Below are 27,315 nucleotides of genomic sequence, written 5' to 3'. Positions count from 1 at the left end.
CTATTTTTTTCGAAAATTCGACCATAATAATATGTAGATAAGATCCATTTACTTTTTATAAATAAAAAAATAAAAAATATAATTATTTCATGCACAAAAAATTCTCGGTAATTTGCGGCTATATATATATATATATATAAGGCCTTGTGTTTTTGCGCCTCCCACCCCTTCCCTCTCTTCACCCAGCAGCTGCAGAAACCCTAAACCCAAAATAGTGCAATAAACTTACCCTAAGCATCTATCTCCATCCAAATCCGCCATGGACGACAGCCTCTATGACGAATTCGGCAACTACATCGGCCCGGAGATCGAGTCCGACGTCGGCTCCGACGCCTCCGACGACGACGCCTCCACCGGAGACAAGTCCCCTGCCGGATCCGCCCCATCTGACGATGGAGATGCCGGCGCGGCCTCCCCTGGCGCTGCGGCCAACGGCTGGATCACCAGCGCCGGCGGACCTGACGACATGGACGTCGACGCTGCCGCCTCACAGATCGTCCTCGCCGAGGACAAGAAGTACTATCCCACCGCCGAGGAGGTCTACGGAGAGGGCGTCGAGACGCTGGTGATGGACGAGGACGAGCAGCCTTTGGAGCAGCCCATCATCAAACCCGTCCGCACCCTTAAGTTCGAGGTCGGCGTCAAGGACTCCTCCACCTACGTTTCCACCGAGTTCCTGTTGGGCCTCGCCTCCAACCCTTCGTTGGTCCGGAATGTGGCGCTCGTGGGGCACCTCCAGCACGGGAAGACGCTGTTCATGGACATGCTGGTGGAGCAGACGCACGAGATCTCCACGTTTGATGTGCAGAACGAGCGGCATATAAGGTATACCGACACTAGGATCGATGAGCAGGAGCGGAGAATCTCGATCAAGGCAGTGCCCATGTCACTTGTGCTCGAGGATAGCAATGCCAAGTCGTATCTCTGCAACATAATGGACACGCCAGGCCATGTCAATTTCTCAGACGAAATGACAGCTGCACTTCGCCTCGCCGATGGAGCTGTGTTGGTTGTGGATGCTGCAGAAGGTGTTATGGTAATCGCACTGTTATTCTCTATCCCATTAGTTTCCTTGCCTCTTCTTGTTTCAGAGTTTATGTTCACCAATCAAGTGAATATATCATTATAGTTCAACTTAGTTCAAGGATTAATTAATGGGAAGCATAACTGAAGATTTGGAAAAATTATCTTCTTAGTACAACAAAAGAGACTTCTTCCTGCACTGTTAAGTCTAATCTATGCAAATCATTCTTTGGAACATTTGAAATCTTTCTCGAGCACCCTCACCCGTTTGATGCTTCAAATAGTCAAATCCTGTAATGGTTCAGATACCAGACGCTTCATGTGCAATGCTATAACTAGGCTCATCTCGTTAATTATGAGTTGAATTTATAATTAATGTTTCTTTCCTGTTGGAGAGTTTTTTCCCCTTATTGAGATAAAGCTTTTTTCCTTCCCTTGGTCAAGATATAAGCTAAAAACAGCTGTGATCTGACTCTATATTGTTTATCTGTACTTACATTTGTGATTATTTTGTATATCAGACAGATAAAGTTATCCTGCTTAGCTCAAGAATTAGCTGACAAGGAAAGCGTAAAAAGAATTAGCTGTTGGAGTTTATGGATTGTTTAGTTCAGTGAATACATGTCATGTTTTTTTTTCTCTCGTGGATTTCCTGTTAATAGCATAATAATAATTTTTCAAGTCATTGTATAAAAAAGCCAATCATTTATCTTCTCGATCACAGTGAGGTCAGATCAAACATATGAAATATGGAACATTTAATGCATTGTTACTATGAAGGACAAGGAGTCGTCTTTAGGGATATCTTGGCAGTTTTATAGAAGTTCCAGGTTCTTTTATTCTCGAGTTTTGAACATTTTCGCTTGCATTTCTGTTATTTCACTTAGTCTGAAATTCAAATCAGTAAGTACTCAACATAGTTATTCTTATACCACATAGGAGAGAGGTGCTAGGTGCTAATTTACTTGGTTAACCATTGGCCTCTAAACATTCCTGTGTCTCAATGCTTGATTTTTTGAGATTGACTAATAGTGTCTCATAATAAGTGAAGCTGTTGCAAAGCATGCTAATCAAGCAAGATCTGTGGCCATAATGCTGTAGCACTATTTATTTTATTCCTCAGTTGGGTTCTTAATAATTGTAAACAAGTAAGCATGTTAATGAAGCAATAACTCCGTCAAAAAGCCATATCACTGCATTTATTTCTTTAATAGGGTGTTTTGTATCTAAAAGAAGTATATAATGCTGTATTGTTGCTTTTCAAGGACATCTTTTCAAGATTATTTTGATCCTGAATGATGCTTCTTTTTCTGCCTATTGTTGATTGAGCAGGTTAACACTGAGAGGGCTATAAGACACGCAATCCAAGAGAGGTTGCCCATAGTGGTTGTAATGAATAAGGTGAACCTTCATTTCGTATCTGTAACCTTAATTGGTCTTCTGTTTTTCCTCGCATTTCTTTAATCTCTGTATCCAACCTTATTTTTTATCTAAATTTACTGAGATAGGTTGATCGACTTATTACGGAGCTAAAACTCCCTCCCACTGATGCATATTTTAAGTTGAGGCACACATTGGAAGCTATCAATGACTTGATCTCATCTTGCTCTACTACTGTTGGAGGCACCCAAATGGTTGATCCTGTGGCTGGAAATGTTTGTTTTGCCAGTGCAAATGCTGGTTGGTCTTTCACACTGCAGTCCTTTGCTAAGCTATATCTTAAGCTTCATGGCATACCATTTGACTCTGTGAAGTTTGCATCACGCTTATGGGGGGATATGTACTATCACCCTGACCAAAGAGTATTTAAGAAGAAACCTCCTATGGCTGGAGGAGAGAGATCATTTGTACAGTTTATTCTTGAACCATTGTACAAAATCTACAGCCAGGTAATTGGAGAACATAAGAAGAGTGTTGAGGCAACCCTTGCAGAACTTGGAGTCACACTGAGTAATGCAGCTTACAAGTTGAATGTGAAGCCTTTACTGAGATTGGCTTGCAGCTCGGTCTTTGGATTTGCAACTGGCTTCACTGATATGCTTGTCCAGCACATTCCCTCAGCTCGGGATGCTGCAACAAAGAAGGTGGAGCACATATATACAGGGCCTCAAGACTCTTATATTGCTGAGGCTATGAAAAACTGTGATCCATATGGTCCCCTTATGATTAATATTACAAAACTTTATCCTAAGTCTGATTGTAGCGTGTTTGATGCCTTTGGTCGGGTCTATAGTGGTACTATACAGACTGGTCAAACCTTGCGTGTACTTGGCGAAGGATATTCACCTGAAGATGAAGAAGATATGACAGTTAAAGAAGTCACCAAGTTGTGGGTTTATCAGGCTCGGTATCGTATTCCCATCAGTAAAGCCCCTGCTGGCTCTTGGGTTCTAATCGAAGGTGTTGATGCGTCAATCATGAAGACAGCAACATTATGCCCTTTATATATGGATGAAGATGTTTATATATTTAGGCCCCTTCGCTTCAACACATTATCAGTTGTGAAGACCGCAACCGAGCCATTGAATCCAAGCGAGCTTCCCAAGATGGTGGAGGGCCTTAGGAAAATTAGTAAGAGTTATCCATTAGCTATTACTAAGGTTGAGGAGTCCGGAGAACACACTATCCTGGGGACAGGTGAGATATATCTTGATTCAATAATGAAGGACCTGAGGGAACTTTACTCTGAAGTTGAAGTTAAGGTTTGTTAATGAGGTCCATGGACCATCAATTTATTTTGCAAACAATGCACCTGGGCTTGTATAAGTCTACTAAATCCAACGTGTGGGTGTTGTAGGTGGCAGATCCTGTTGTCACTTTTTGCGAGACAGTGGTTGAAACTTCATCAATGAAGTGTTTTGCTGAAACACCAAACAAAAGGAACAAAATTACTATGGTGGGTTCCTACTGTCTAAATGAGTCTTCATTTCTTTACATACATCAGTTCTCATTGGCAATAATAAGTGGTTCATTGTTGCATGACTATGAATCTGAGCTTTTCTTTGTCATGTATAGGTTGCAGAGCCACTGGAGAAGGGTTTGGCAGAAGATATTGAGAATGGTGTTGTTAGTATTGATGCACGGCAAAGAGATATTAGTGATTTCTTCCAGAAACGCTATGACTGGGATTTGCTTTCAGCGAGGTCTATCTGGGCATTTGGTCCAGACAAGCAGGTAAGTAAAAGCTTTAATAATGTGTTAATGGATTTGCCTATCTGAATGCACGATTTGAAATACTGCCCAGACCGATATGCACTGGGCAGAGTTTATTGGTCTGATGCTGAACGGGCATGCGGACCAGGGTCTTTTGCCTGGTCTGGTTCGCTTTAGGGTTTTATTAAAAACTTTTTGTTAATACCTCTTTTCTATTTTTCTCAATCTCCGTCAGATGCACCTTGATTGGCTGGCTGACCCGTCCAGTCCTTTTTACCTCTCCTCATCATTGTCCTCCTTACCTTTTTTTCCTCCTCTTGGTCCTCTCTTCTCTCCTCTCCTCCGCCTCCTCTGGGATGTGTTGACCGGTATGTGTACCATATGTCAGTCGGTATGCTGGTGCATATCAGACCTGTATCATATCTTATACAATTTGTTTGTCGGTTTTGTTTCTTGTAAAGAGCAAGAACTTCTTATCTGTTTTGTTCGATCACCTAAACATTTTAAATTAAACATCTGTGTTTATATATATTCTCTGTTTGTGACATATGCAGGGGCCTAATATCTTATTAGATGACACTCTTCCTAGTGAAGTTGACAAAAATCTGTTGAATGCTGTCAGAGACTCCATCGTTCAAGGGTAAAGGCAGTCCTCTACTAATTAGCAATAATACATTTGCATGTAATCTTTTTTGTTTATTATATGAACTTTTCTGGTCCGTAGTTTCCAATGGGGTGCGCGAGAAGGTCCTCTCTGTGATGAGCCTATCCGGAATGTGAAATTCAAAATCCTGAATGCATCCATAGCTCCAGAGCCGTTGCACCGAGGTGGTGGTCAGATTATCCCCACTGCAAGGCGGGTGGTATATTCAGCTTTCCTGATGGCGAATCCTCGGCTTATGGAGCCCGTTTACTATGTTGAGGTAGTACTACTACCCTGTGTTAGTTTTTGCGAAATGATATCTATGTTAGCTCATTTGAACTTTTCTTAATTATGATATTGGTGTTTTTCATGTCTTTTCAGATCCAAACACCGATAGATTGTGTTTCTGCTATTTACACGGTGCTGTCACGAAGGCGAGGACATGTAACACAAGATGTGCCGAAGCCTGGCACTCCCGTATATATTGTAAAGGTTAGAGTTCCTAACACCTTTTTAAAAATGTGCTTAAGCTTCCGCCATGTTTTGCTTGCTTGGGCTTTGGCACCTATGAGTCTGATTTTGGTGATTGCTTCACTGATTGTCTTTGTACTTGCAAAAAAAAAAAATAATAGGCCTTTTTGCCTGTGATCGAGTCATTTGGATTTGAGACGGACTTAAGATACCATACTCAAGGGCAAGCTTTCTGTCTCTCTGTTTTTGATCACTGGGCTATAGTTCCTGGTGATCCATTGGACAAGAACATAGTTCTCCGTCCCCTTGAACCGGCACCAATACAACACCTTGCACGTGAATTCATGGTCAAGACACGGCGTCGAAAGGTTTGCATACTTGGTTCCCAGGTTTTTGCTGCCTATTTTGTTATGTTTGGTTGGGGTGTGTAACGAGCAAAAACGTTGTTATTTCAGGGTATGAGTGAAGATGTAAGCATTAACAAATTCTTCGATGAGGCTATGGTGGTGGAGCTTGCCCAGCAGGCTGCCGATGTTCATCTGCAGATTATGTAACGCCACAGAGCAAGGGAAGAGTCAACCTTCTTTTTAATGCTTGGAGCCGATAATATTCTTCTTTTGGTGTGCCCTTGAGAAGCCCCTGCATATGAGGCACCGGTGGGCATCGAGATGATGTACTTTTGGTTTATCAGCCTCTGCTTCTGAAAGCCATCGTGCAAGCCTGAACCAAACTGTGTTGTTGTTTCTTCCTCCCGTAGTGGTTTAAGCCCTTCCCATCCCTTAGTACACATACTTCAGCTGTGGCGCACTTTTATTTATGTGTATGATGCGCACTAGTTTCTATTTCGAAAACTGTTGTATAAATCTAGTTAGACGCTGGCAGGGCGAAACTGCACGCTGGCTTTGATCTCCCGTTTCTGGACTCATGGATGAGGTTAAGATTAAATACCTTTCACTCTAAATTGGTAACAAGAAACCATTTGATCTCCCGCAGACTTTGCAATCCAGGAAAATAAACATGATCTCCCATCCCTACCATCCTGGTGGCACCATCAAGGAAATAAAGTGGAGGAACACAAGTATCAGATCATCCTAGAAAGAAGTCCTAGGAAATCCACCAAACTCCCAACTTGGATAACATTCTCCTGAATGATGTACACGAGAAAAGAAGCATGCGGCAGACTGTGCAAGCAAGCCCATACGGAAAAGCCTTTATTTCCCAAGGTTGAAGTAAAGAACCTACGTGTCATCGACTTGAGAGTGAAAGACAAAGCTGGGAAACGTCGTCGTGATGTCCCTGTTTCAAGAAATGCAACTTTGAGTTTTTTTACATCATCACTAGAGAATATTCAACTACTTGGAATCTTAGATACCTCAGATATTGGAGAGTCATATTCTTTAAGAGAGAGGGATGCCGCAGGACAAGACTGCGCCATTCTTCCTTGTCTATTTTCCCATCATGCTTAGTATCAGCTTCCTCGAAAGTCTGCATAGAAATAAATGAGAAAATTTCTTGAGGGACATACTCTCTCAAAATAGACGCAGCAGCATGAAACATGAACTGAAAGAGCAACGATAATTATGAATGCCAAACAGTTGATAGTGACTAACTGTTGTTTTTTGTTTCAGAAAATTGCTAACATAAAACACATCCCGCTCAGATTCATCAACAAAAAAAAAAAAAAAACTCGAATGCCAAAAATATTCACATGGCCAAAGAAGCTACAATAAAAAGGAAAATGGGACACAATGAAAAAGGTTATAAATAACAACACCTAAAACACTTGGCCAGTTGGCCTGCGTCTTAAGGTATAGAAGCTGCAGAAAAAACAATTCAGAAAATCTAAATAATTGGTGATTGAAGAACTTATTTCCATCCCACCAACTCATCTTTCCAATTTTCAAATGCTCTAACTGAAACTGTGCTGCTAATTGTTTGTTAGCCATCAGGCTTGTAATAGCGGAAAAGTTGATGGCAAATTTAGTATCTACCAGTAATAAGTTAATAAAATTAGTATGAAGGATGCCTATAGCATATTAGATAGTAGCAGCCATCAAGAAACATGAGCAAAAACGAAATATAGCAAAGATTTAAGTGGAACAAATCTAGCAGGTAAAGGCCATGTGCAAAATTAACTATTTGATTGTCAACCTTATCAATGATACTTTCTATGACATCATCTGAAAGATTCATTCCAGATTCAGCAAGTGTCGCCACTACCATCTGCTTCACCTGGACCAAATAAAATGCAAACAGAAATTCATCAAAGTTAATATCATAAGCAGTTGTAACAAGAAATGAAGATATCAACTCCATATTGACAATGGAAAATATGTTGCCATCTAAGCTAGCACAACTTGTGATAGAAATCATCTTTGTGCTTGGGGAAATGTTGCAACCAGTGAGGTTATAACCATGGTGCGACAATTGCTGGTTGAAAACTTGAATTTGAGATCAACTGAACACATTCTCAATTTAATCGAGTTCATTTATAATTTTAAATAATTTTAGTATATTTAAGGGAGGTTTTGTAAAAATCATAAGTTTTTAGAAATTGGATACAAAACTTTATATATCTCTATTCCAATATTTTTTAAAAAATAAAATCAAAGTAGATTTCATATTAAAAACACTATATATAAAATTTATCTTCTTTCATTTTTCTCAATTAGTCCCGCTTTTCTAAACTTTTCTTTATAATATATTGAAACTGAAACTGTCCATGCTTGACAAAAACCAAAAAATGTTTGATGCTAATTATTCGCCATATTAATAAAAGTGTAAACTTCCAATCATGGGTAAAGCCAAGAATAAGAATTACACATGTACATGCAATAAAAACAACTATTCACATTTATTGTTACCTCTTGCCTTTCAATAAAACCTTGTTGCTTGAGATCATATAGTTTGAAAGAAACTGTAATAAGAAATGAAATATGATGTGAGATGCATATTTCAATCACGAACCTACCATGGTGATATGTTCGAGTGTAATTAAAAAAAAGACTAATAAAAAATGAGATATCATTGGAGTTGCATATATCAATCACGAACCTTCATTGGTCAAAAATTAATATGCAATAAGCAATATATATTATGTGAGTTGCATATTTCGATATCGGGAACAAGATTAGAAGTAGACAAATGTCATAAAACAGACTAGAACCTATGTTGGCCAAAATTAAATTTGTTAAGTTCACATGAAATCAATATGGGATTAGACCAAGATCATCTATTAATAAATTGCATATGCAATTGACATTAACAAGTCCTTTTTTAAAAAATATATATGTTAAAGAAAGAGAAGCTGCAATAATTAATGCTGCTCTTTATGTTTCAAGCATTCATGATTTCCTCCTTTAGAAAATGTATAGAAAATCTACATTAGTGGAAAAAGAAAAAAAAAACTTAAGTAGCAATGATTCAATGGCAGATCAGAAAGAAAAGCTCAGAAGTATTACTTCACAAAGGTGCCGAAGGATCTAAGTTGACCAAATGTTTTTAAGAAATAGCTGTATCAAAAATAGTATAGAATCTCAAGTAACACATATCTTAAAGAGTCAAATGAATCATCGGATGGAAGTTAATTTGACAAATAGTGGCCGTAATAATTATACCTGGCAGGCCTGTATATTTACATTCCTTCACATGTTGGATTTTAGAAATTGTTGTGTATTATCTGCATATTCACTCTTCCACACACACACAAACACTCGTGTGTGTGTGTGTGTGTGTATAAAACAACCAAAAGCATATTAAGGGATATATATGATAATAACATATTACAAGGCAAGGACTGTTGTACCACCGAAATGGTACGATACATACAGGTCCAAGCATGGGTCGATACACAGACCACCCCCATTTAGAGCAGTCCGATTAAAATAAATAATAATAATAATAATAATGGTGGGGTCCTATCCAACCCAGCATTATATATAATAAAAAAAGGGCTCGCGAACACAAGCCCTCTTCTCACGTATGATGCTGCTACCGCTTCATCACTGTAGTTGCTTCCTAAGGTATGCTGCCGCTGCTACTTCGCTTCTTCTTCCTCCACCACCATTTCCTCTTCTTTCTTCTTCCTCCTTTGTTCCTCCACTGCCCCTTCCTCTTCTCCCTCCTTTAATTCCACACCGGAACACCGACATATACTGGCATACTATGTGTTAGTACACCGGTACTGACTGTTATGTACCAATCAGACAGATTGCCGAGATGGGTCCGCTACCCAAAACGGCAAACCTTGTTACAAGGTATATTAAGTGTACAAAACATATATGCAAATAATATTTAGATAACTTCCTGCTGGAATGCAGACATAGATGTATATGGGTGTATAAACATTTCACATGCAACATGTAAGAACAAAATTATAAATCATGTGTCTGCAAACATAGGCTTTCACGATGTTTCCAATAAACACTATAATTGATACAATAATAAAAAACAATAATGGAAAGACAACAGATCAATCTGGCCTTCTGTGATCAATAATAACATCCTACAAGATCGTAGAAGACAAGCAGACATCTTGGCTTACAATCAATTTTGTCATCAATAGGAGCATTTGGATGGAACACAGACAAAGCACGTGCAAACTCTTCAAATCCTAGAATTCCGTTGTGGTTTGTGTCAAATAAATCAAACACCTGCAACATTGGTGAAATTCAATTTTTTTCACAGTTCATAAACCATCATATTTATTTCTAAAATGTAACCACCAATTTGCTGCCAAGAGACTGGACCTTAAGAAGACCCCACATAACCAAGGGATTTAACAATATTTTTGTTCACTGATTGACCAAAAACTAGTCATTCGATGGTTTCAAAACATTTCTTTTCTAATGGAATAGTTGGAATCAACAACTCCCAGTTTCTGAAAAAAGGAACAATGTATCCATGAATCATGAGATTGTTGACCTAACTACAAACACATAAATCACCCATCTTTTTCCCCCTCTTCTTTGTCCTACAAACATGAAGTTGCTTTATAAAATTCAGAAAACAACCTGCAAACAAAAAAAAAGAAAGACAAAAGTTGCAAACAACACCAAATGCTTAAATTTCCAAAAAGAAAAAAAAAGATTCTCTCCACAAAGTCTAGAGCTTTCCCCCAAAGCAATGAATGATATCTGTGCATGAGACCAATATTCAAGAAAAGATAGTATGTGACTTTCTTTCCTTCTAATATAGAGCAAGTTCTCACAGCTGATATGTGTAAACACAGTTATGTGCCAATTATGGCATCAAAAAGGTAATAATGTAAATCAAATCAAGACACACATGTAAGAATGAAAAAAAAGGGAAAAGGTTGCGACAAAAATACCCGATCAGCAAATAAGCTCTCCTTCTTTTTAGTCTTAAATAGTGCCAACTGGAATTCTTCCTGCATGATGGTGAAAGAAGTATACTAACAACACTGGATTTATCTTGAAGATATGAGATCTTATAAACTGAAACTGGAAATTAACTATAAAACCACACAAAGCTACAATGCAAAATTTAAAATTAACCAAATAGATGAACATTTGATTTCATTCTGTATTGGATCATTCCTAACATAGTGGTTGGCAAAAGAAATAGGATGCCTTTGCCAATTAAGAAGAGTGGATGACTCAATTTGTCTCAACTATTCATAGGGAGTGACACTACAGATCTAACAAAAGATATGAATTGGATAGACATTTAGGAGTTATCAAACATAATGTTGAATTTATTAAATAAAAACAATTAGTGTGCCTTACCTTGTTGATCAACCCATCATCAATCACAGCACTACTGATCTTTTTGAATAGCTCATATAATGCTTCTATTTCACTTACACTAACTGCAGAGTGATCAAGTGGAACTTCAGCTGGGAATGATGAATAATAAATACAACAGGAAAAAAATACCACCTATATTTAAAATCCATTCAAGTCTGACCCACAAGCAACAGTGATAATACAGGATAGAGAGGTACGAGGTAGTAGCAAACATGGGCAACTCACAGTCAATTGTCAACTTACACACTGTTTCCCTGGCTAACCGTTCTGGATCGATGAGGCTTTTTGACTGACTGTACCAGTCAAGATCACAGCACTTCCCTAGTATAGCAACAAAATGCTTGAGCCATTCTAAGCACTGCAACATGATATTTCCCGCTTGTTATCACACTCCATACCTGCATTTTGGTGGTGTGAATATGAATTATATAGTTTTATGCTGCCTTAAGCAAAGTGGAAGTGCCAAGTACATCTTCAATAGAACAACCTTTTCCACATTTTATGTTGTCCTTTGGCTCAAACTCACATGCAACGTACCAAAGACAACACAAAGTGTAATCCAATAATTAATCTGAGGAAAAAAAGAAATTTAGTTAGCAGGTAAACTTGCATTAAAAAAATGCTAGTCTAACAAGCTACAGGAAGTATGTAATATCAGGGGAGCAAAGCAAAATAAACGGACACATTTATATTGGCTACGTTTGACGATTTGAGAGGCAGATTCCTAAAATAATGAGAAGCAGGCAATAGAAAAGCAACAAGAGATGAACCTTTAGAATGAGCTAGAGTCTAGAGCATGTTCTAATGAAACTAAACGGACATCGAAACACCGATTAATCAACATCACACGCTGATCATTGACATGCTACCACTAAGAAAAAGATGATAATCAAATCTGACCTTCATAGGAACTCCGAATATAACCTTCGCTGTGATCCCTATAAAAATAATCTACATTTCCTTATTTTCCTCCATCAAATTCCCAAAGAAAATATCTTCTATTTCAAATTCATGGCAAAAAATAAATAGATATACCATTAAATTTCATCTCGTCATACTCCTATTAACAATTTAATCTACTCCAAAATATCATCGGCTTTCTGCAAAATCACGAGATTTTCAAGCTAATAAGGGCATCCCCGTCAAAGTTATAATCAAACCTAACACAACGAAACCGAAAACACACATAAAAAGAAATCAACGAACCCTACAGGAACAGGAACCCCTGTAATCCTCTATGTTATCGAAGATCCACGGATCCGAAAAGGCGAAACAAAGAAAAAGTTACCGGATCCCAAGCCGACTGTATCGATCGTCCTCTTCGCAACTCCAATCAATCGAGACAAACCGGGGTTCCAATTGATTTCCGAGCACAAGCGGAACCAGAAGAACTGACACCGAACAATCGCAAGTAATCAGTAGAAGGCGAGGTGAAGAGAGCGAGCGAAGTTACCGGGATCGATCAGGGCATGAGAGACGATGCCATAGTAGATTCGAGAAGCAAGAAGGAGCCTCCAAAAACATCGGGTGCGTGTCTCGCCCGATATAATAATATTATTATTTCGCATTTTTATTATTTTTATCCGACGATTTTTTGGGCGAGAAAAGCTTTTATTTGCTTCATCCATTTTATGACCGGTAGGCAATATTAAATTATTCCAAAAATATTCGAAATAGGATTATTGTATTTGACATTGCTATGTCGGATTCAGACCCAAACCCGTTTTACAAGAACCCGGTTCATCGGAAGCTGTTGGTTTTGGGATAAGCGGTCTCCATCTGTTTGTTCCCTCCGACAAGAGCGGCGTATGGGGCCCCCACGCGATTGTTAGTAGTTCTTATCGCAGTGTTGGATGAATAGCTGAATGCTGAAGAGGGTTTAATAGGTTTATGCTTCTGTTTCGTTTGAGCAAGCATGCAACTATATGATGTACTTCATATTAATATCTTCGAATGTCAGAAAGATATCTCTTGATATCCTTCTTTGCTCTGGTGGATCTATAGGCGGGCTTGTCTTCAAGTCTATTTACGTGATGGTGATACCATTTCATCCTTGATTGGCCTTTTTATGTTACTGAGAGAATGCTCCTTGCATTTGCTTTAGATTAGGGTTCTCGTGCTTCAGGAAACCATACCGGGAAAACCCAGGGGCGGCGCGTTTGACTCCGGCAGCCACGTGGGCGCCTACGGCATGAGCCACGCAACCATCCAGGTTTTGCCTTTACGTCGGTCGCCCGTGCATAGATTTCCAACCCCAGCTTGCACCGCCGCGTCGGAGTTCGCGTTGGCCACCGAAGGGGGAGGAGCGCGCGCCATGGGAGGCGCTCCCACGGGGGAGAAGAGGGAGGGGAAGGCGGAGGATAGGGTGAAAGTGGTTAAGCTACGCACCCGGTACGAGTCCGGCACTGTCGTGGTTATGGAAAGTGGACCGAAGGCCCGAGGAGGAGAAAGAGATGATGGTGACGGTGTGCTTGTCCATGCCGACGATGGCTCCGAGGACGCCGGTGTACGGAGCCCCGGCATGACCCAGCAGGCGGACCGCTTCCGCTGTGTATGCAAGCTTCCGGACGCAGAGTCGCTGTCGGAGCATAGTGCATGTGTCGCCTTTTAATTCTATTATATGGTTGCAGTGTATAATGCGTGTAAGGGTGTATGGTACATGTAGGTTGGAACGTTTGTGGTTTACAAGACATTTCCATGTCTTGTGTAGTGGCAGTGGCAGTGGCACTGTCATAAAACTAGCAGTCACGTGGAGTAGGTTGGATTAGTTTGTATCGCAAGAATTGCCACCTGTTTTCCTTTCATCTTGGACCGTATTATATATCACAATGAGAGAGAGAGAGAGAGAGAGAGAGAGGCCTCAACAGTGTGTTATGTATTTAGTTATACTCTCACAACGAATTCAGACCTGGCAATAAAATCTAGATTCAGAAAAGCCTACCGCTCCTAATAAATAACTTTGCACTATGAAGATAAAAGCTAATGTGAATTATTGCTCTTCTCAGCTAAGGCATGTACAGTTGAACAGTATCAAGCATCTTGGTACATTCTATTATTGGTTTTCTCTGAATCTTCCGTGTATAATTAATGCCTGATGACAATTACAATGTAATATTCATCAATTAATGCCCCAGTGGGCATGATGTGTACAACTAATCCTTTAACATTCATATTGATTTTATCCAACATCATCTAAATGTATCCAGGACCAGACCAGTCATCAGAGCATCTTCTCGAATTTGTCGAGCATTTTTACTCTTTGCATGGATCTGAGTAATAAAGCCAGGAAAACACCTGCATGTTCAGAAATGGGCACTGAATCAAAACAAATTTTATGAAGATAAACCTTCTTGAACGGTGAATTCACGAAATAAATAAGGCAGTGGAGCATATTAGGTAGTCAAGTCGAAGGCTTTTTTACTCAAAATTCATTCATCTGAGTAGGTAAGCTAAACTCATTCATCTGCTACTGATGCTATGATAAATAAACATGTGGAGGTTGAGTGATGAGTCAGCTTCTTAGATATGATCTAGGCCTGGTTGGTAAAGACTGCTGAATACAGGGATGGTGGAGAAGGGTTGTCCAGAAGAGGAGTATAGGAACTGGATGGACAAGTGGGTAGGATCACTGAAGTGGACTGGTATAACATGTTGGAATGGGAGAGAAAGAACTAGAGTTCAAACAAAGGAGGAAACAGCATCATACAACCACTACGGATATCATCGTGCATATTTTTGTTCATGTATCCAGGTCTGCTAGCTGCATCAAATATGCATGTGACTTGAAAAAAAAGTCTAAGCTCCAAATGCAAGATAACTTGCATCCATGGAGATTCTAATATAGTTTAAAATGACATATTTCATATTTTGAATACAGGTTCAATTAAACAATATTATTTTATTAACAAGTTAATCAACCACTTACCAGCACCAATAAATGATCCATTTGCGATTGTTTGGTTTCCCTGACTGCTCAATGTGACGCCAACATTCAGCAAAGTTCCACTTAAAGCTGTATACATGGTAGCCATCTGCAACACTGAGGCTTTTCTTGCAGCTCTTTCAGACTGGAGGAATGACAATATCATGATTAACACACGAGTGTCACATGTAACAGCTAAAAGAATATATGAAGGCAAGTTTGTAATTTAGTGGGAAAAAAGAACATTGACATTACTATAAAAATGCCATTAAAAGCCACATCAGCAAAGTACCAAAGGTAGCAATCATAACATGTAAACTTCCTGGCATGCAAGTTAACGAGTAAACAAGCCACAGAGGTGATTTACATGCGTTCAAAGCAGAAGTAACAGTTAATTCTGTTAGTTCTTTTTCCACATCATTATTGTGATTACTTTTAGAAGGAAATTAAGGTACAATGTGGCTACTGTTAACATTATGTTCCAGCAAATAGTTCCTTCTTTTGCCTACACACATTCAGATTCAAGAATATATAAAGACTACACAAGAATAGTCTAACAATCTGGTCCTTTTCAGTGAATCATGTTTTTGCCATTCTTCAAAGAGCAGGGACATAAACTGGGTTAATCTGGGGAGGCAAATGTCACAAGTCTCCAGAATGCAAATGCCACAAGTTATTGCGCAAACAACTCTATGACTGCTGCGCCCATTGTTTCATGCTCATGTTTTGAGCTAAAAAAAACATGCATTCCTAACATTCTCTGTTAAAATAGGATAAATTTCAACTCAATAATTTACTAGTACTGTATAATGATACCTCAAGTACTCTGACGCGAAGTTTTAAATCTCCCGACTCAAGTTGTTTCATGAACTCTTCTATTCTCTGTATTCTGTATGGCATTGATATTGTATAATCTCTAGCCTGCATTTAGTGAGATAAATTAGACTGACTTCAGAAAATCCTGCATAGCTTTCACAACTGAACTACATTAGGAACTGAAACATATGGTTAATGGTTCGAAATGGCATAATTCTTCAAAGGGACACCAGAACTAAACTAAATATGAAACTGTGGTAGTAAATCTAAATGATAACTTCTTTCAGAAAAACAAACCATTTGCATGGTTATCAGGATCAAAACAGAAGAAACTGAATATAGTAACAAAGAAATCCCATCACACAAACAAAATTCAGCAATATTCAATAAGATCATTCAAAATAAAGAACAACATGCTGAAATCCATACATCATTAGCTTGTTTTCTTATCTCCTGAACTAGCTGTGACCCACCACGTTGCTTCTGTTTTATGTCGAGTAATTCCTGAAGTTTCAAAACAATAATACAGCACAGGTATGAGAATAAGGTTTAACAGGTGTGAGCTTAGCACATAGAAAGGGAAATTTAAACAAGAGAAAAAGAATATAAGTGAAGAAATGGAAAGATTCAAAAGGAAATTAAGTAAATTCAGGAATGATGAAGACAGCATTGAGCAAATAAGAGAGCAGGAAACATGCAAAATAAGAAAAAGTAAGGAACTAACGAAGCCAAGGTATAATAGTTCCTACAGAGATAAGTGCCCTGACTTCATAAAAAATTTCAAATGAGGAAGTTGATGTATATGGAGAGTGCCACAGAGATTCTTGTAAAGCTTGCGGCAAACTCTGGGTTGAGCTAAATCGATACTCGAGACTGTGAAATGTGAAAGTTGGTTATATTTCTACCTGAGCATATGGTGCAGCAATCTTCACAAAGGAAAAGTCTGGATCCAATGTATATCCTATACCTGCAAAAACATGATTCAAGTAAGAAGATAAAAGAGTATACATGTCTGTCATCAAGGTATATCCAAAGTACTAGATGATTATAGAATACAGGCAAAATGAAGAAAAAGCAATAAGACATTTCTGAAAATCAAGATGATTAATGTTTCATTCCTTATTCAAACTTCAAACTTCCAATAAGGCATTTCAACAACCTGATGTATTATAAGCACAACCACACCATTAATTTTTCAGCTTGAAAAATAATAGCAAATGTAAAACCAATTAATATCAGCCTTCAACTAAAAGCAGCCACAAACTTAAGCAACATGAGTTGCTACAGAAGAAAAAGCACTCGAATTTTCAGAAATATGTTTCCTGAAATTCTTAACCAAATGTTAGCTGAAAGATACTAACATCTTTGCTTGTTTAACATTGATAAGAATGTAGAGTGTAAGAGAATGATAAAAAGATGATAAGTAATTTTGTTTTCTATTTTGCATTAGAAGATCATTTTTTGGCAGATAATCATCTCATGTTATGAACCGGATCAAGTAAGCTCCAGTATCTGGTGTTTATTTCTTATTTCATCCAAAAAATTATCTCACCTTCATGTAACTCAGTTTGCAATTAATACAACTATATGACAAAGGAACAGTAAATCGATTTAAGATGTCACAATATCATAAGAATTATGAGAACGGCAGATGAAAAGCAATAGAGGCGATGAAAATTGTTGGTATGGGCCCAAATTTGCACCTTCAAGAGTTGAGAATGCTCTTAGGACAAAGGTAAAGGTGGAAGGAAAGCGGAACGGCTGATCAGTTGCTATTGCAAACAAATCCTACAAAATCAATCAATATTATATTATTATCGCAGCAATAAATTTAAAACTTCTTAATAAGTTGCTTATCAAAGAATACACACCTCGCCGATTGCAGCCAAAGTCTGCTGCTGACTGGGTGTCTGGCTCAGAAGATTATCCAAGAAAAATTGTATAGATCTCCTTACCTAAGTAATCACGAAAATTACTAGCATTTAAATGCAATGTCAATAATTGAACTGCATAATAAGGAGTTGATTAAGAATTTAATGCTTATAATAGAGGGAAAATATAGCAAGTTTTACTAACTGGTGACAAGTCTCCTGTTGGTTGGAGTGCTTCAAGGTCAATCAGACTTTTCATAACCTGTATAAAGATCTTGTTAGATGGAAGAACATTACTAAGTAAAAGACTAACAAATCAAAATCTGTTGATATTAGAAGCACTTATTTTATGAGATTAAGTTAAAAGTACTAGTCAATATCTGCAGATATTACAGTTAAATTTTATTGAAAATGTATATATGAAGTCTTTATTGAAGATTGCCACCCAAAATTATTTTCTTGGTGGACATTCAAACATGCAACCAAAGTTTTCAATTTCATACTATACAGCCCGGTACGGTTGGTATGTACTAGTCCGCCAGTCTATCGGCATATGGACCACCTGCTACCGGGCGGTACCAAATTTTTGGTACCATATCGGGTGATACAAGGCTGTACCATCAACCGTTACCAACATGTATCTGGCGATACCAGTCGAAACCGACCATTACAGACTTATATTGGTTTTCAAACGATCAATTTGACCATTGGAGGCATCCTAAAGGTTTTTAAACCCATTCCCCCCCCCCCCCCCCCCCCCCCCCTTTCAATCTATTTCACTCTCAAACTCTAACTCTCTCAAACTCATTTTTACTTACAACCTCTTTCTTATTCTCACATTTTTACTCTCCAAAACTCAACAAAGCAATGATTAGTGGATTGTATCGAATTTAGGAGTCTAATTTTCACTCACACTGTTTCACCAATACATGCCTGAGGAGCCGCCTCGGACACATGTGATTCACGACGATCAACCTACAACCATCACCACATTGATGCACGAATGACATACTTTGTAACAATATACTATATCTTGGGATCAATTTCAGGATTGAGTCCGACAAGCATATCATATTGATATACAGATATATAGGATCAAGGACTCCGATCCACCACTTGTGGAGGTTCGTCATTCATTTTGGTGGTAGAATAAGGTATATCTACATATGTGATTACTTAATTCATTTGAATCTTAAAGTTTAAGTTATATATAAAATAATCTAACAATTCAAATATTTTTTCTGTAGATAATTCAATATTAACGGAAGGACGATCCAAAACAAATTAAAATTACGAACCATGCACAAGGCTACTCCTCAAAACCCGAAAAAAATATGTGGCATTATTCTTACCCAATTTACATTAGTTTTGCTAAAACTATAACCTAACCATTTTTTTTTAGGTATTTTTGGAGGGTTTTATGCCTATTTTAGGTATACCGCTTGATACATTGGTATGTACTGTACCGAGCAAGGCTCGGTACATCACTACGGTATGAAATTAACATCCTTGCATGCAACTATGACCACGAATTTGTATCTACATTAATTCAGTTATCTGGAGAGTATATACTTATCATACCTATCAAACTCACAATTTTCCATATTCTCTCGAGCACAAACTTATAAAATATAAATATCATTAAATTTTAAACTTGGTGGTAAAAAATGATCAGAAATGCATAATCCTTAGAACTTCTCATAAATGGTATCATTTCTTCTCCAATGTGATCTGTTATTTGACTTAAACTAATCAAGGGAAAACTGCAGGTGTACCACAGACAGGTCTTATCTCCTATACCCTTCAGCAGTTGAGATTATCTTGAAGAAGATACAAGAGCAGATGTGCCAGATTCCATCACCAAACCTGTAGAATTATATTGTAGCAGGCTAGCAGCATAAATGACTCCTTTGCTTTCTGATATACCCTTGCCAAACCTAAGTTATCTAAAGCTTTCCTATCTATCAACAGTGGGAAAAAAAATTGACCTTATCCGAATTTTTTTGATCATTCTGTCCATGTTTGCAACTTAACCAATCACCTAACCAGATTCAAACCAAAGTTGAGTGAAACACCATATAATAGAAGCAGATTGCAGGGTAAGATTGAAGGTATCTTGGATATATAGTGGTTTATATGGGGTACCATCTCATAGAAGTAGGTTATGTGGGATAAAAAATTGTAACGTTGTAATGCAGATAAAATAGTGCACTGCCAAACAACTTTTAAAGTTTAAACTTTAAACAACAGTTTCTTATAAAAGGCAAATTTGACAACTCATTAAAGTTAAAATTGAGCATCTAAAGTTATTACATGGAATGGAACACAAAAAGGAAATTGTGCCATGTGAGAACAAGACACGAAAACAGCCCACATGATGACATTAGCATCTAAAGTTATTACATGGAATAGAACACAAAAAGGAAATTGTGCCATGTGAGAACAAGACACGAAAACAGCCCACATGATGACATTGTGTATCATCATATAGCAAGCATAATATCATTGCCTTAAAGTAGCATATACCTTGTTTGCATCCTTTTCATAGACCGCATAAAACAATTCAAGCAATCTCTCTCTTGTAAAAGATTTTATTTCACCCATCATTCCAAAGTCATAGTAGATAAGTGACCCATCCTTGTCAATAGCAAGATTGCCAGGATGGGGGTCCGCATGAAAGAAGCCAGTCCTCAAAATCTTGAATCAGCAAAAGAGAGCAGCATGTTAACAGAAGAAATAACAGTATTTCAGTTCAATTGCACAATAGAATCATCTGGACTCGTAATTAACCATGTAAAATATAATTCCTATAAAATACCATGTCTCAGAATGCTTAGGAACAATTATGACAAGTAAACAGTACAGGCATAGTTGTCAGTGTAAATCTGATTGGCTTTATCACTTGCTGCTCCAAGACCAGCAATCTATACTAGGAACCAGGACAGAGTTGACATCTAAGTGAATGTTTCAGGTTAAAAAAAAAGACATATCTGGCTATTAAGTTAACTCAGAAGAGCACAAGCATCATAACTAGGAAGAAGCCCAAATAAGGGTGGAATTTTTTTTCCTAAAGACCTTTAAGTAATCAATGTGTTAAAATAAAAGCTTGAGATACAAATACCATGCAGAAAACATGTGGAAGTGAAAAAAAAAAAGACGGGTGATAAGTGTGATTCGCAGAATATACCAAAACCAAAAGTTTCTACCTGAATCAAGTATGATTCTATTGCACGTGAAGCAGTCAGAGATCTGTTGTAGCCCAATGCATCTATTTGATCCAAGTTATTTATTTTTGTACCTACTCAAACAGAAACAGTAAAATAACATATTTAGGTTTAAAATAAAAATCAAAGCCACTCAAGCTTGACACCACAAATTGTCTGTTATATTATGACATCCATGTTTACATCTCAAGTATGCTAGTAAGTGCATCCACACCTGCTTCTAATTGTCTGATATTTAAAAGAATCAGAGAAAAAACTTACCCGGAACATACTCCAAAGTCAAGACTTTCATACTGGTATAATCCCAATGGATAAGCTACAATTTCAAAGACACATGTGCATTGAGGCAAGGACCCATAGAAAGGTTTGTCAGCTAAATGCAAAGGTTTAGCAGTCAACGAGACATACAGGCACTCTGACCCACTTTATGTTTCTAAAATCCCGACGAAATCTATCAGCATTCTTTCCTTCATTGATATAGTCAATTTCTTGGTACAAGATCCTGAAATTATGGGATTGCAGACCTCAGGTGATCAAGGTAATCAAAACATAGTTGGAAATAAGTTAGTCTCACTCTAAGAAAAAACAGCAGTGGCAAATTCAAAAGCATTCCGAAGCTTAAAGGATGTGAAAGTTCGTCAAATAAAGTGACAAAACTATGCTTTAGGATTTAACAATATGAAATGAAAGTTATGTTTCATGCATGAACTTTTCTCTTTGACATACATATAACACCTGCCAAATCTCAAATAGGCAAAACCAGAATAACTCAAATCAAGAAGATGGTTACAGGACTTTAGCTGAACACCAAAGTCAGAACTCAAAAGACTAGCTATTCAAAACATGCATTATTCCCTTCATGAACTTCAAGCCAGCAAAATAGCAAGACAAACACAAACAAATTAAAATTAGGCATTAGTTGCATTACAAACTGCAGAAGGGTCGACTTGGTGGTGTGATGATCAGTGACCTTAGCTATTGCAGATATTCTAGCTAATGAACATCCTTTACAGAATTTAGAGTAAGGCATCCACTCAAAGTAACTATATTGATCTTTACACACATCTTTTTTAAGCATCAGTTGGGAGATGACAGCTTCTTCTTGTTCTCATTGTTGTTCTAGCAAATGAATATAAACAAGCTCAAAACAACAAGCAAGAATAAGCATGTATGTGTGTTTATATATATATATATATATATATATATATATATATATATATATATATAATCTTTTAAATATAAATATATATTTATTAATTTATATATATATATATATAAACGAGGCGACGTCGCCGAATTATATATATATATATATGGAACAGAATCCTCTGGATATATAAAAAGATGCCTTTGTACCAACTAATGTTTCACTGTATAGTTTCAGGTCTAGTGGGTCCATGCTAGGAGCAAAGATGGGGAAAAAAAAGCAAAATAATGATTTGTCCCTATTTTTTTCATTCCCTAAGATTCGATATTAACCATGTCTAAGGAGGTTAATGGCATATCTCAATGTCCTACCACTAGTAGGACAATATCCCTACTATACAACACAAAGCAAAAAAGAACCCAAAATATCAGTATGAATTGGATTGAAGCCAATGAATGGATATACTATTGTTAAATGTAAGACAAATGAGAACCAGTGAATTTAATTACTTACTTTGAGCATTCATCATATATACCGACCCAATCTCTTGTAGGACCTCCAAATGTCTCACTTCTTTGAAAATATTCAGCAACCAGCTTCAGATTTCCTGACAACAAACAGTAGATTTAAGTGATTAAAATTGCAGTCAATATATTCCTAACTAAACTACACGATACATCATGGTACTAGGGTGCTTCTATGCAACACATTACTTCATATTGGATCAACATGCACTAAAAACATGAAATAGCTCGCACACTAAAAAACCAGTCTTCCTTTTAGTAACTCTTTTCTGAGAATGAGCAAGATTTCTGTTAAATCCATAAAAGTCAAACTATAGTGTAAGTTTTCTCACCACAAGATATAATTATAGTATATGTCAAAGTAAAATCAAAATTAATTACCAAAGATAACTTGCCTCAACTCAAAGCCAAATGCATTCAGTTTATATTCTTTAATTAGTAGGCAAAGAAAAAAAAAAGACGAAGTGCTTATTCTCAGAACATTGATGCCAAAAAAGGATTTGATTGTCTACAATCTACATATTAACTTTATGTAAAAATAATAAACAATAATTATGGAAAACAATAATTAACTTTCTATCATTTGCCTTTCTGACTTTGTCTATTTGAAAAGGCACTTAAGCATCCATCCCATTTTATTACCAAAATGTCCCATAACTGAACCTGTTTTAACTTTCAAGAAACTTCATAATGACCTCGCAAATGCACAGATATTTACAATATTTATATGACAATGATTTTAAAAAAACTCAAAATGATGAACTAATGCCCATAATCAACAACTAATGCTTGTAACTAGGACAGAGGGCCCAAGTAATCTCTTTTGAGCTAATGTTCTGTGATGATACTTAAAATTAATTGTGATGGTCACAAAGATAGAGCTAGAGTTGTCTGGTGCCAGAAGAAATAAATCCTACAGATAAAGCACTATAACAACGGGTAGGACAGTTGCCTACTGCAAATAATGAATATATGACAGAAGGATAGACAGACATTATAAAATATAAAAGTAGTCCATAAGAACAATTACCTTCAAACACACTAGTATAATCAAGTACCTAGTTACATTATCATTACAACAGGCAGTAATTTAGATCGCTTACTTAAATCAATGTCAAAAAGCTTCTTTAACCCTGGCCTTTGAATCTTTACAGCAACTCGCTCACCACTATGAAGGATAGCTCGATGTACCTAAAGAAAATAAAGGAAGTCAAATCAGATATATAAAGGATCCAAGTGTGGTGCTTGCTTCAAACATATACAAAATATAACACATCAATGATCGATATCAATAGCCTTGATAACCAGCGAGAAGACCGTACATAGTGAAATAATATGATGACAATAATATAAGATCAGTCTATACAGGTTTCAATTTGGTGACATTTAAAGTTGCAACATTTTCAACTTTGGATAAATTGCATAAGTAAAATAGAATATGTTTGAACAAGCAACCATGCTTTACATGGACACACTATATAGATATATATCTTAACAGCTATAAGAAAAGCTAGAAAAGGATAGAACCATCTACTGCACAGAAATGCCATGTGTCTGCCAATTAGTTCTGCATAGAAGTTGAAGGTATTTTAATCAAGTTAATATGACATAGATGAACCAAGGCACTGAGTACACAAAACAAAAAGGAACAAAAAGCACAAAGAGAGAAACAACATTCTGAAACACGATTCTTGTTAATGTACTAAGTACTAACTATTCTTGTTCACAGTTTTGAACAGCTAGTATGCCTACATGCAAAATGAATAATTAATACTAATTAAAGCAAACACCTGACCAAGACTAGCAGCAGCTATTGGCCTGTCTTCAAATTCCTTGAACAATACTTCAATGGGACAACCCAACTCACTCTTAATGAATGCTTTTGCTTTTTCAGGTGAAAATGCAGGTACTTTATCCTGCATAAACACACAAATCTTCAAGGTCTGGATGTAGGAGAAATAAATCTGCATGAACTATAAAGATTCCTTCACATTAAAAAATGGTACCGCTGCATATCACAAAATAAATAACCTTCAAAAAGCAATTAGTATGAAAAGCAGTCTTTGAACCATCAAGCAAGAAGACTCACTTGCAAATAATTTTCAGAAAGAATTGAATTAAATTACTTGCCAAAAGAAGGAAGAGGAGAAAAAAACAGTAAACTCACACAAATAAAAAAACGGAAGTCAAATTAAGCACTCACACAAATAAAAAAACAGAAGTCAAACTAAGCACATTTGGTGTATATGTAGAACATACATATACAACTTCACAAACCATGCAAAAACCAACTGGTATACGGTGATGCAAAGTCATAAAAGTCAACAAGCACATTTAGAAAAGATTCATCAAAGATAAAGGAAGAGACCATCCATTCAGTACCTGCAGCTTGGCAAGTTCATCTACGAACTCCCTCGGGAACAAATCTGATCTTGTTGAAGATAACTGTCCTAGTTTGATAAAAGTTGGTCCAAGTTGAAGTACATGTTCTCTCAACCATGACGCAGTTTTCTTCCTTCTGATTTTCTACACAGTAGAAAGCATCACTCATAAATACATATTTATATATATGCAGAAACTAGAACTTTCAAATACAAGCAACCAAATCATAACCACAAGCAAAAAGAAACCATGCAACCTTGGCATTAAAATATTATTAAACAATTAAGAGAACATCCTTGAAGGACCTTTAGAAAGCAACATTTGACATGTTAAAGGAGGGATATAATAATCTTTCAGTCAATAGAATAAAAATTATATTGAATTTGATTCTTCTTTTTTTATCAGAACAATATGACTTGGGAATATTGCTTCAATTTAAATTGATCTATGCAATTGATAAACAGATATGCAAAGCAGGACTGAACTTGAAAAGAATTTTGAGACTTTCAGACTGCATCACTTTCATTAAGTCTTTATATGAGCATCTATTTGAGTTCAATAGTTCTCACCTGCTTGTCCTCTGTGAATCCGTCAACATATGCCCATTTTGCATTGTCAAAGAGGACCCTCAAGCGTAAAGAAAGCACAAAGGACCAGATGTCTACAGTCCTTTGCCAGGAATTGTAATTTTCTTTGGCCCAACTGAAACCTTCATCTGAAGGTAAGACTTTTAACTCATCTGTGAAGGGGATTTCTTTAGGTTCCATCTTCTTTGTAGTTTTAACCAGACCTGATGTGTTTCCCCTCTTAATCAGACTAGCACCACGAGCTGCAGTCTTAGAACCATTCACCGACAATGATTTTTTATGGGAAGATTCCCTATGTGTCACCAAATCCTTCGTTGGAATCATTTTAGTAGCCCTTCCATTGGTGCCATACCTATCAGATTCAATCTGCCGCACCTCTGCTAGGATCCATGGAAGTCTCTTTGTTGGTAAGGATTCATTTACCGCTTTTCCATACTTTGCAAGTTTCAAATTGGATAATGATCCTGAAAAACTGAAATATTCTGGTGCTTGCCGCTGATCTGTGGGTTCCAAGTGTCGATGATAGCAACTATTTAAAGCCAGTACAGTTGCCATCAAAGAACAAAATTGTTCAAGGGCCCTGCACGGAGGTCAAGACTAAACTCGATAAATATGGTGTGAACTTTTATAGTTAACATTTCTACAAAAAGTCAATTTCAAAGTTAATGTCTAACAGAACGGAAAACAACCAAGAGCATGCAAAGAAGTCATAATGGTTAAAATAAAAACAGAAGACAAATCGCTGTTCCCAACTATTGGATTAATTGCATGGATCCTTTCCCCTTGTTGAGAAATATTTGAGGTAGTATCTTCTTTTTATTGATTCTGAAAGAATCATATTTGTAACTGCATTCTGAGAACCTGTGATTGATTTCTAAATGAAGAGCTTAATTCCCATAGCCAATAAATCACAAAAGTATCTTGCAGGCCATGCCTTTCTCTTCCCATTTCTTTTCTTTTTTTCTCTTTTTTAATCACCAAATAAAAAGATTATGCCAAGTTGAAATGAGGTCAACACCTTCTATAAGGCACAGGGTAATCAAGCTAGTTATAGCAACTAAATGAAAAGAAAAAAAATCATCCAACAGCCAGAAATAAGCTTCGTGCAGCATCGATGCAACCAGTGACATAGGCGAGGAAAAATGAGCTTTAACTAACATATATAGCTGACACTCAAAACCCCGATCCTTCCCTGCCGAGCAACCTGCATAACAAGTACAATCGCGCCAACCAAAAGAAAAACACGATCTATCCCTTCCGAAACCATCCATCCCCCATCCGAAACCCTCGTGCCCCACTCATCGATAATCATAAAAACTCACATCGAGAATCAAAGAAACAAGCCAGGAAGAATAACAGAATCAGAGGGAGAGAGACCCTCAAAGACCAATCACCTGCAAATCCAGAGGGCCAAATCGGCCGATTCTCGCCCCCAAAGACCGGAGCAAAAGCAAATTTAGACTCCGGGACCCGCGAGACTCGTGCGCAAGGAGAAGAGTGACGAGAGGATGGAATTGAATATGTCGCATGAGAGGCTCGAGAAGCGTGAGAGACTCGATCAGTGGTGGGCTAAAGGACAAAAGGAACAGGAAGAAAAGGAAGGTGAAGTTGAGGTCGAACGATCACCGCGCGGCCGCTTGGTTGTTGCTTCGACCGCGCGCCTCTACTCTTTCCAGGAAAAATGAGCAATACGTTTGGCATATAAACTTCTCGTGCAGATATTTATATTCCCGAGTCCGAGTTTGTGCTCATCATAAGTTTCTTTTGTAATTTTCTTTAAAATA

At 37.4% G+C, this 27,315-nt stretch overlaps 3 protein-coding genes and 1 pseudogene across 6 annotated transcripts; 2 read left to right on the top strand and 2 right to left on the bottom strand.

Annotated features, from left to right (window-relative positions):
- The first annotated feature begins 141 nt into the window (after window positions 1-141).
- LOC135637360 (110 kDa U5 small nuclear ribonucleoprotein component CLO-like) lies at window positions 142-6,201 on the top strand. Its single transcript, XM_065150065.1, has 10 exons — window positions 142-1,036; window positions 2,356-2,424; window positions 2,532-3,725; window positions 3,821-3,919; window positions 4,039-4,197; window positions 4,731-4,816; window positions 4,901-5,099; window positions 5,201-5,311; window positions 5,452-5,658; window positions 5,746-6,201. Exons 1-10 carry the CDS (start codon window positions 260-262, stop codon window positions 5,842-5,844), a joined length of 3,000 nt encoding a protein of 999 aa, XP_065006137.1. The 5' UTR covers window positions 142-259; the 3' UTR covers window positions 5,845-6,201.
- An 18-nt stretch (window positions 6,202-6,219) lies between these two features.
- On the bottom strand, window positions 6,220-12,604 carry LOC103980995 (calcineurin B-like protein 3). 4 transcript variants are annotated; one of them, XM_009397559.3, is made up of 10 exons: window positions 12,347-12,604; window positions 11,546-11,629; window positions 11,284-11,456; window positions 11,038-11,120; window positions 10,620-10,679; window positions 9,834-9,942; window positions 8,155-8,207; window positions 7,442-7,522; window positions 6,663-6,775; window positions 6,220-6,586 (listed from the first exon to the last, which is right to left on the bottom strand). In XM_009397559.3, exons 3-10 carry the CDS (start codon window positions 11,423-11,425, stop codon window positions 6,529-6,531), a joined length of 699 nt encoding a protein of 232 aa, XP_009395834.1. In that variant the 5' UTR covers window positions 11,426-11,456; window positions 11,546-11,629; window positions 12,347-12,604; the 3' UTR covers window positions 6,220-6,528. The 4 variants fall into 4 exon arrangements, with proteins under 4 accessions (XP_009395834.1, XP_009395836.1, XP_009395835.1 ...); XM_009397561.3 differs by having other exon boundaries at window positions 11,302-11,456; window positions 12,347-12,598; XM_009397560.3 differs by having other exon boundaries at window positions 12,512-12,586.
- Window positions 7,662-7,800, top strand: LOC135637420 (U4 spliceosomal RNA; annotated as a pseudogene).
- Window positions 12,605-14,025: 1,421 nt separating the features above from the next.
- Window positions 14,026-27,211, bottom strand: LOC103980994 (protein ACTIVITY OF BC1 COMPLEX KINASE 7, chloroplastic). Its single transcript, XM_009397558.3, has 18 exons — window positions 26,926-27,211; window positions 25,514-26,111; window positions 24,945-25,088; window positions 24,353-24,478; window positions 23,666-23,753; window positions 22,552-22,645; window positions 21,300-21,393; window positions 21,153-21,207; window positions 20,874-20,965; window positions 20,194-20,364; window positions 17,873-17,929; window positions 17,668-17,751; window positions 17,500-17,584; window positions 16,702-16,763; window positions 16,226-16,300; window positions 15,797-15,901; window positions 14,984-15,125; window positions 14,026-14,352 (listed from the first exon to the last, which is right to left on the bottom strand). The coding sequence occupies exons 2-18, from the start codon at window positions 26,084-26,086 to the stop codon at window positions 14,279-14,281; spliced, it is 2,121 nt and encodes a 706-aa protein (XP_009395833.2). The 5' UTR covers window positions 26,087-26,111; window positions 26,926-27,211; the 3' UTR covers window positions 14,026-14,278.
- Window positions 27,212-27,315: the final 104 nt, after the last annotated feature.

The sequence above is a fragment of the Musa acuminata genome, chromosome BXJ3-4, assembly GCF_036884655.1.
Source record: "Musa acuminata AAA Group cultivar baxijiao chromosome BXJ3-4, Cavendish_Baxijiao_AAA, whole genome shotgun sequence".
NCBI classification, from domain to species: domain Eukaryota; kingdom Viridiplantae; phylum Streptophyta; class Magnoliopsida; order Zingiberales; family Musaceae; genus Musa; species Musa acuminata.
Note: the sequence above shows the minus strand (reverse complement) of the source record. Positions and strands in the feature narration are given on the sequence as shown.

Excerpts from the sequence above, each read along its gene's own strand:
- LOC135637360 (XM_065150065.1), top strand. The coding sequence starts at position 260 with ATGGACGACAGCCTCTATGACGAATTCGGCAACTACATCGGCCCGGAG. Across the intron at positions 1,037-2,355 it reads ATGCTGCAGAAGGTGTTATG|GTTAACACTGAGAGGGCTAT; the intron begins GTAATCGCACTG and ends TTGATTGAGCAG. Across the intron at positions 2,425-2,531 it reads TAGTGGTTGTAATGAATAAG|GTTGATCGACTTATTACGGA; the intron begins GTGAACCTTCAT and ends TTACTGAGATAG.
- LOC103980995 (XM_009397559.3), bottom strand. The coding sequence starts at position 11,425 with ATGTTGCAGTGCTTAGAATGGCTCAAGCATTTTGTTGCTATACTAGGG. Across the intron at positions 9,943-10,619 it reads AGAGCTTATTTGCTGATCGG|GTGTTTGATTTATTTGACAC; the intron begins GTATTTTTGTCG and ends CCAATGTTGCAG. Across the intron at positions 8,208-9,833 it reads TATTGATGACAAAATTGATT|TTTCTTTCAAACTATATGAT; the intron begins GTAAGCCAAGAT and ends TTCTTATTACAG.
- LOC103980994 (XM_009397558.3), bottom strand. The coding sequence starts at position 26,086 with ATGGCAACTGTACTGGCTTTAAATAGTTGCTATCATCGACACTTGGAA. Across the intron at positions 24,479-24,944 it reads ATGAACTTGCCAAGCTGCAG|GATAAAGTACCTGCATTTTC; the intron begins GTACTGAATGGA and ends GTGTTTATGCAG. Across the intron at positions 21,394-22,551 it reads ATATATGATGAATGCTCAAA|GATCTTGTACCAAGAAATTG; the intron begins GTAAGTAATTAA and ends CCATAATTTCAG.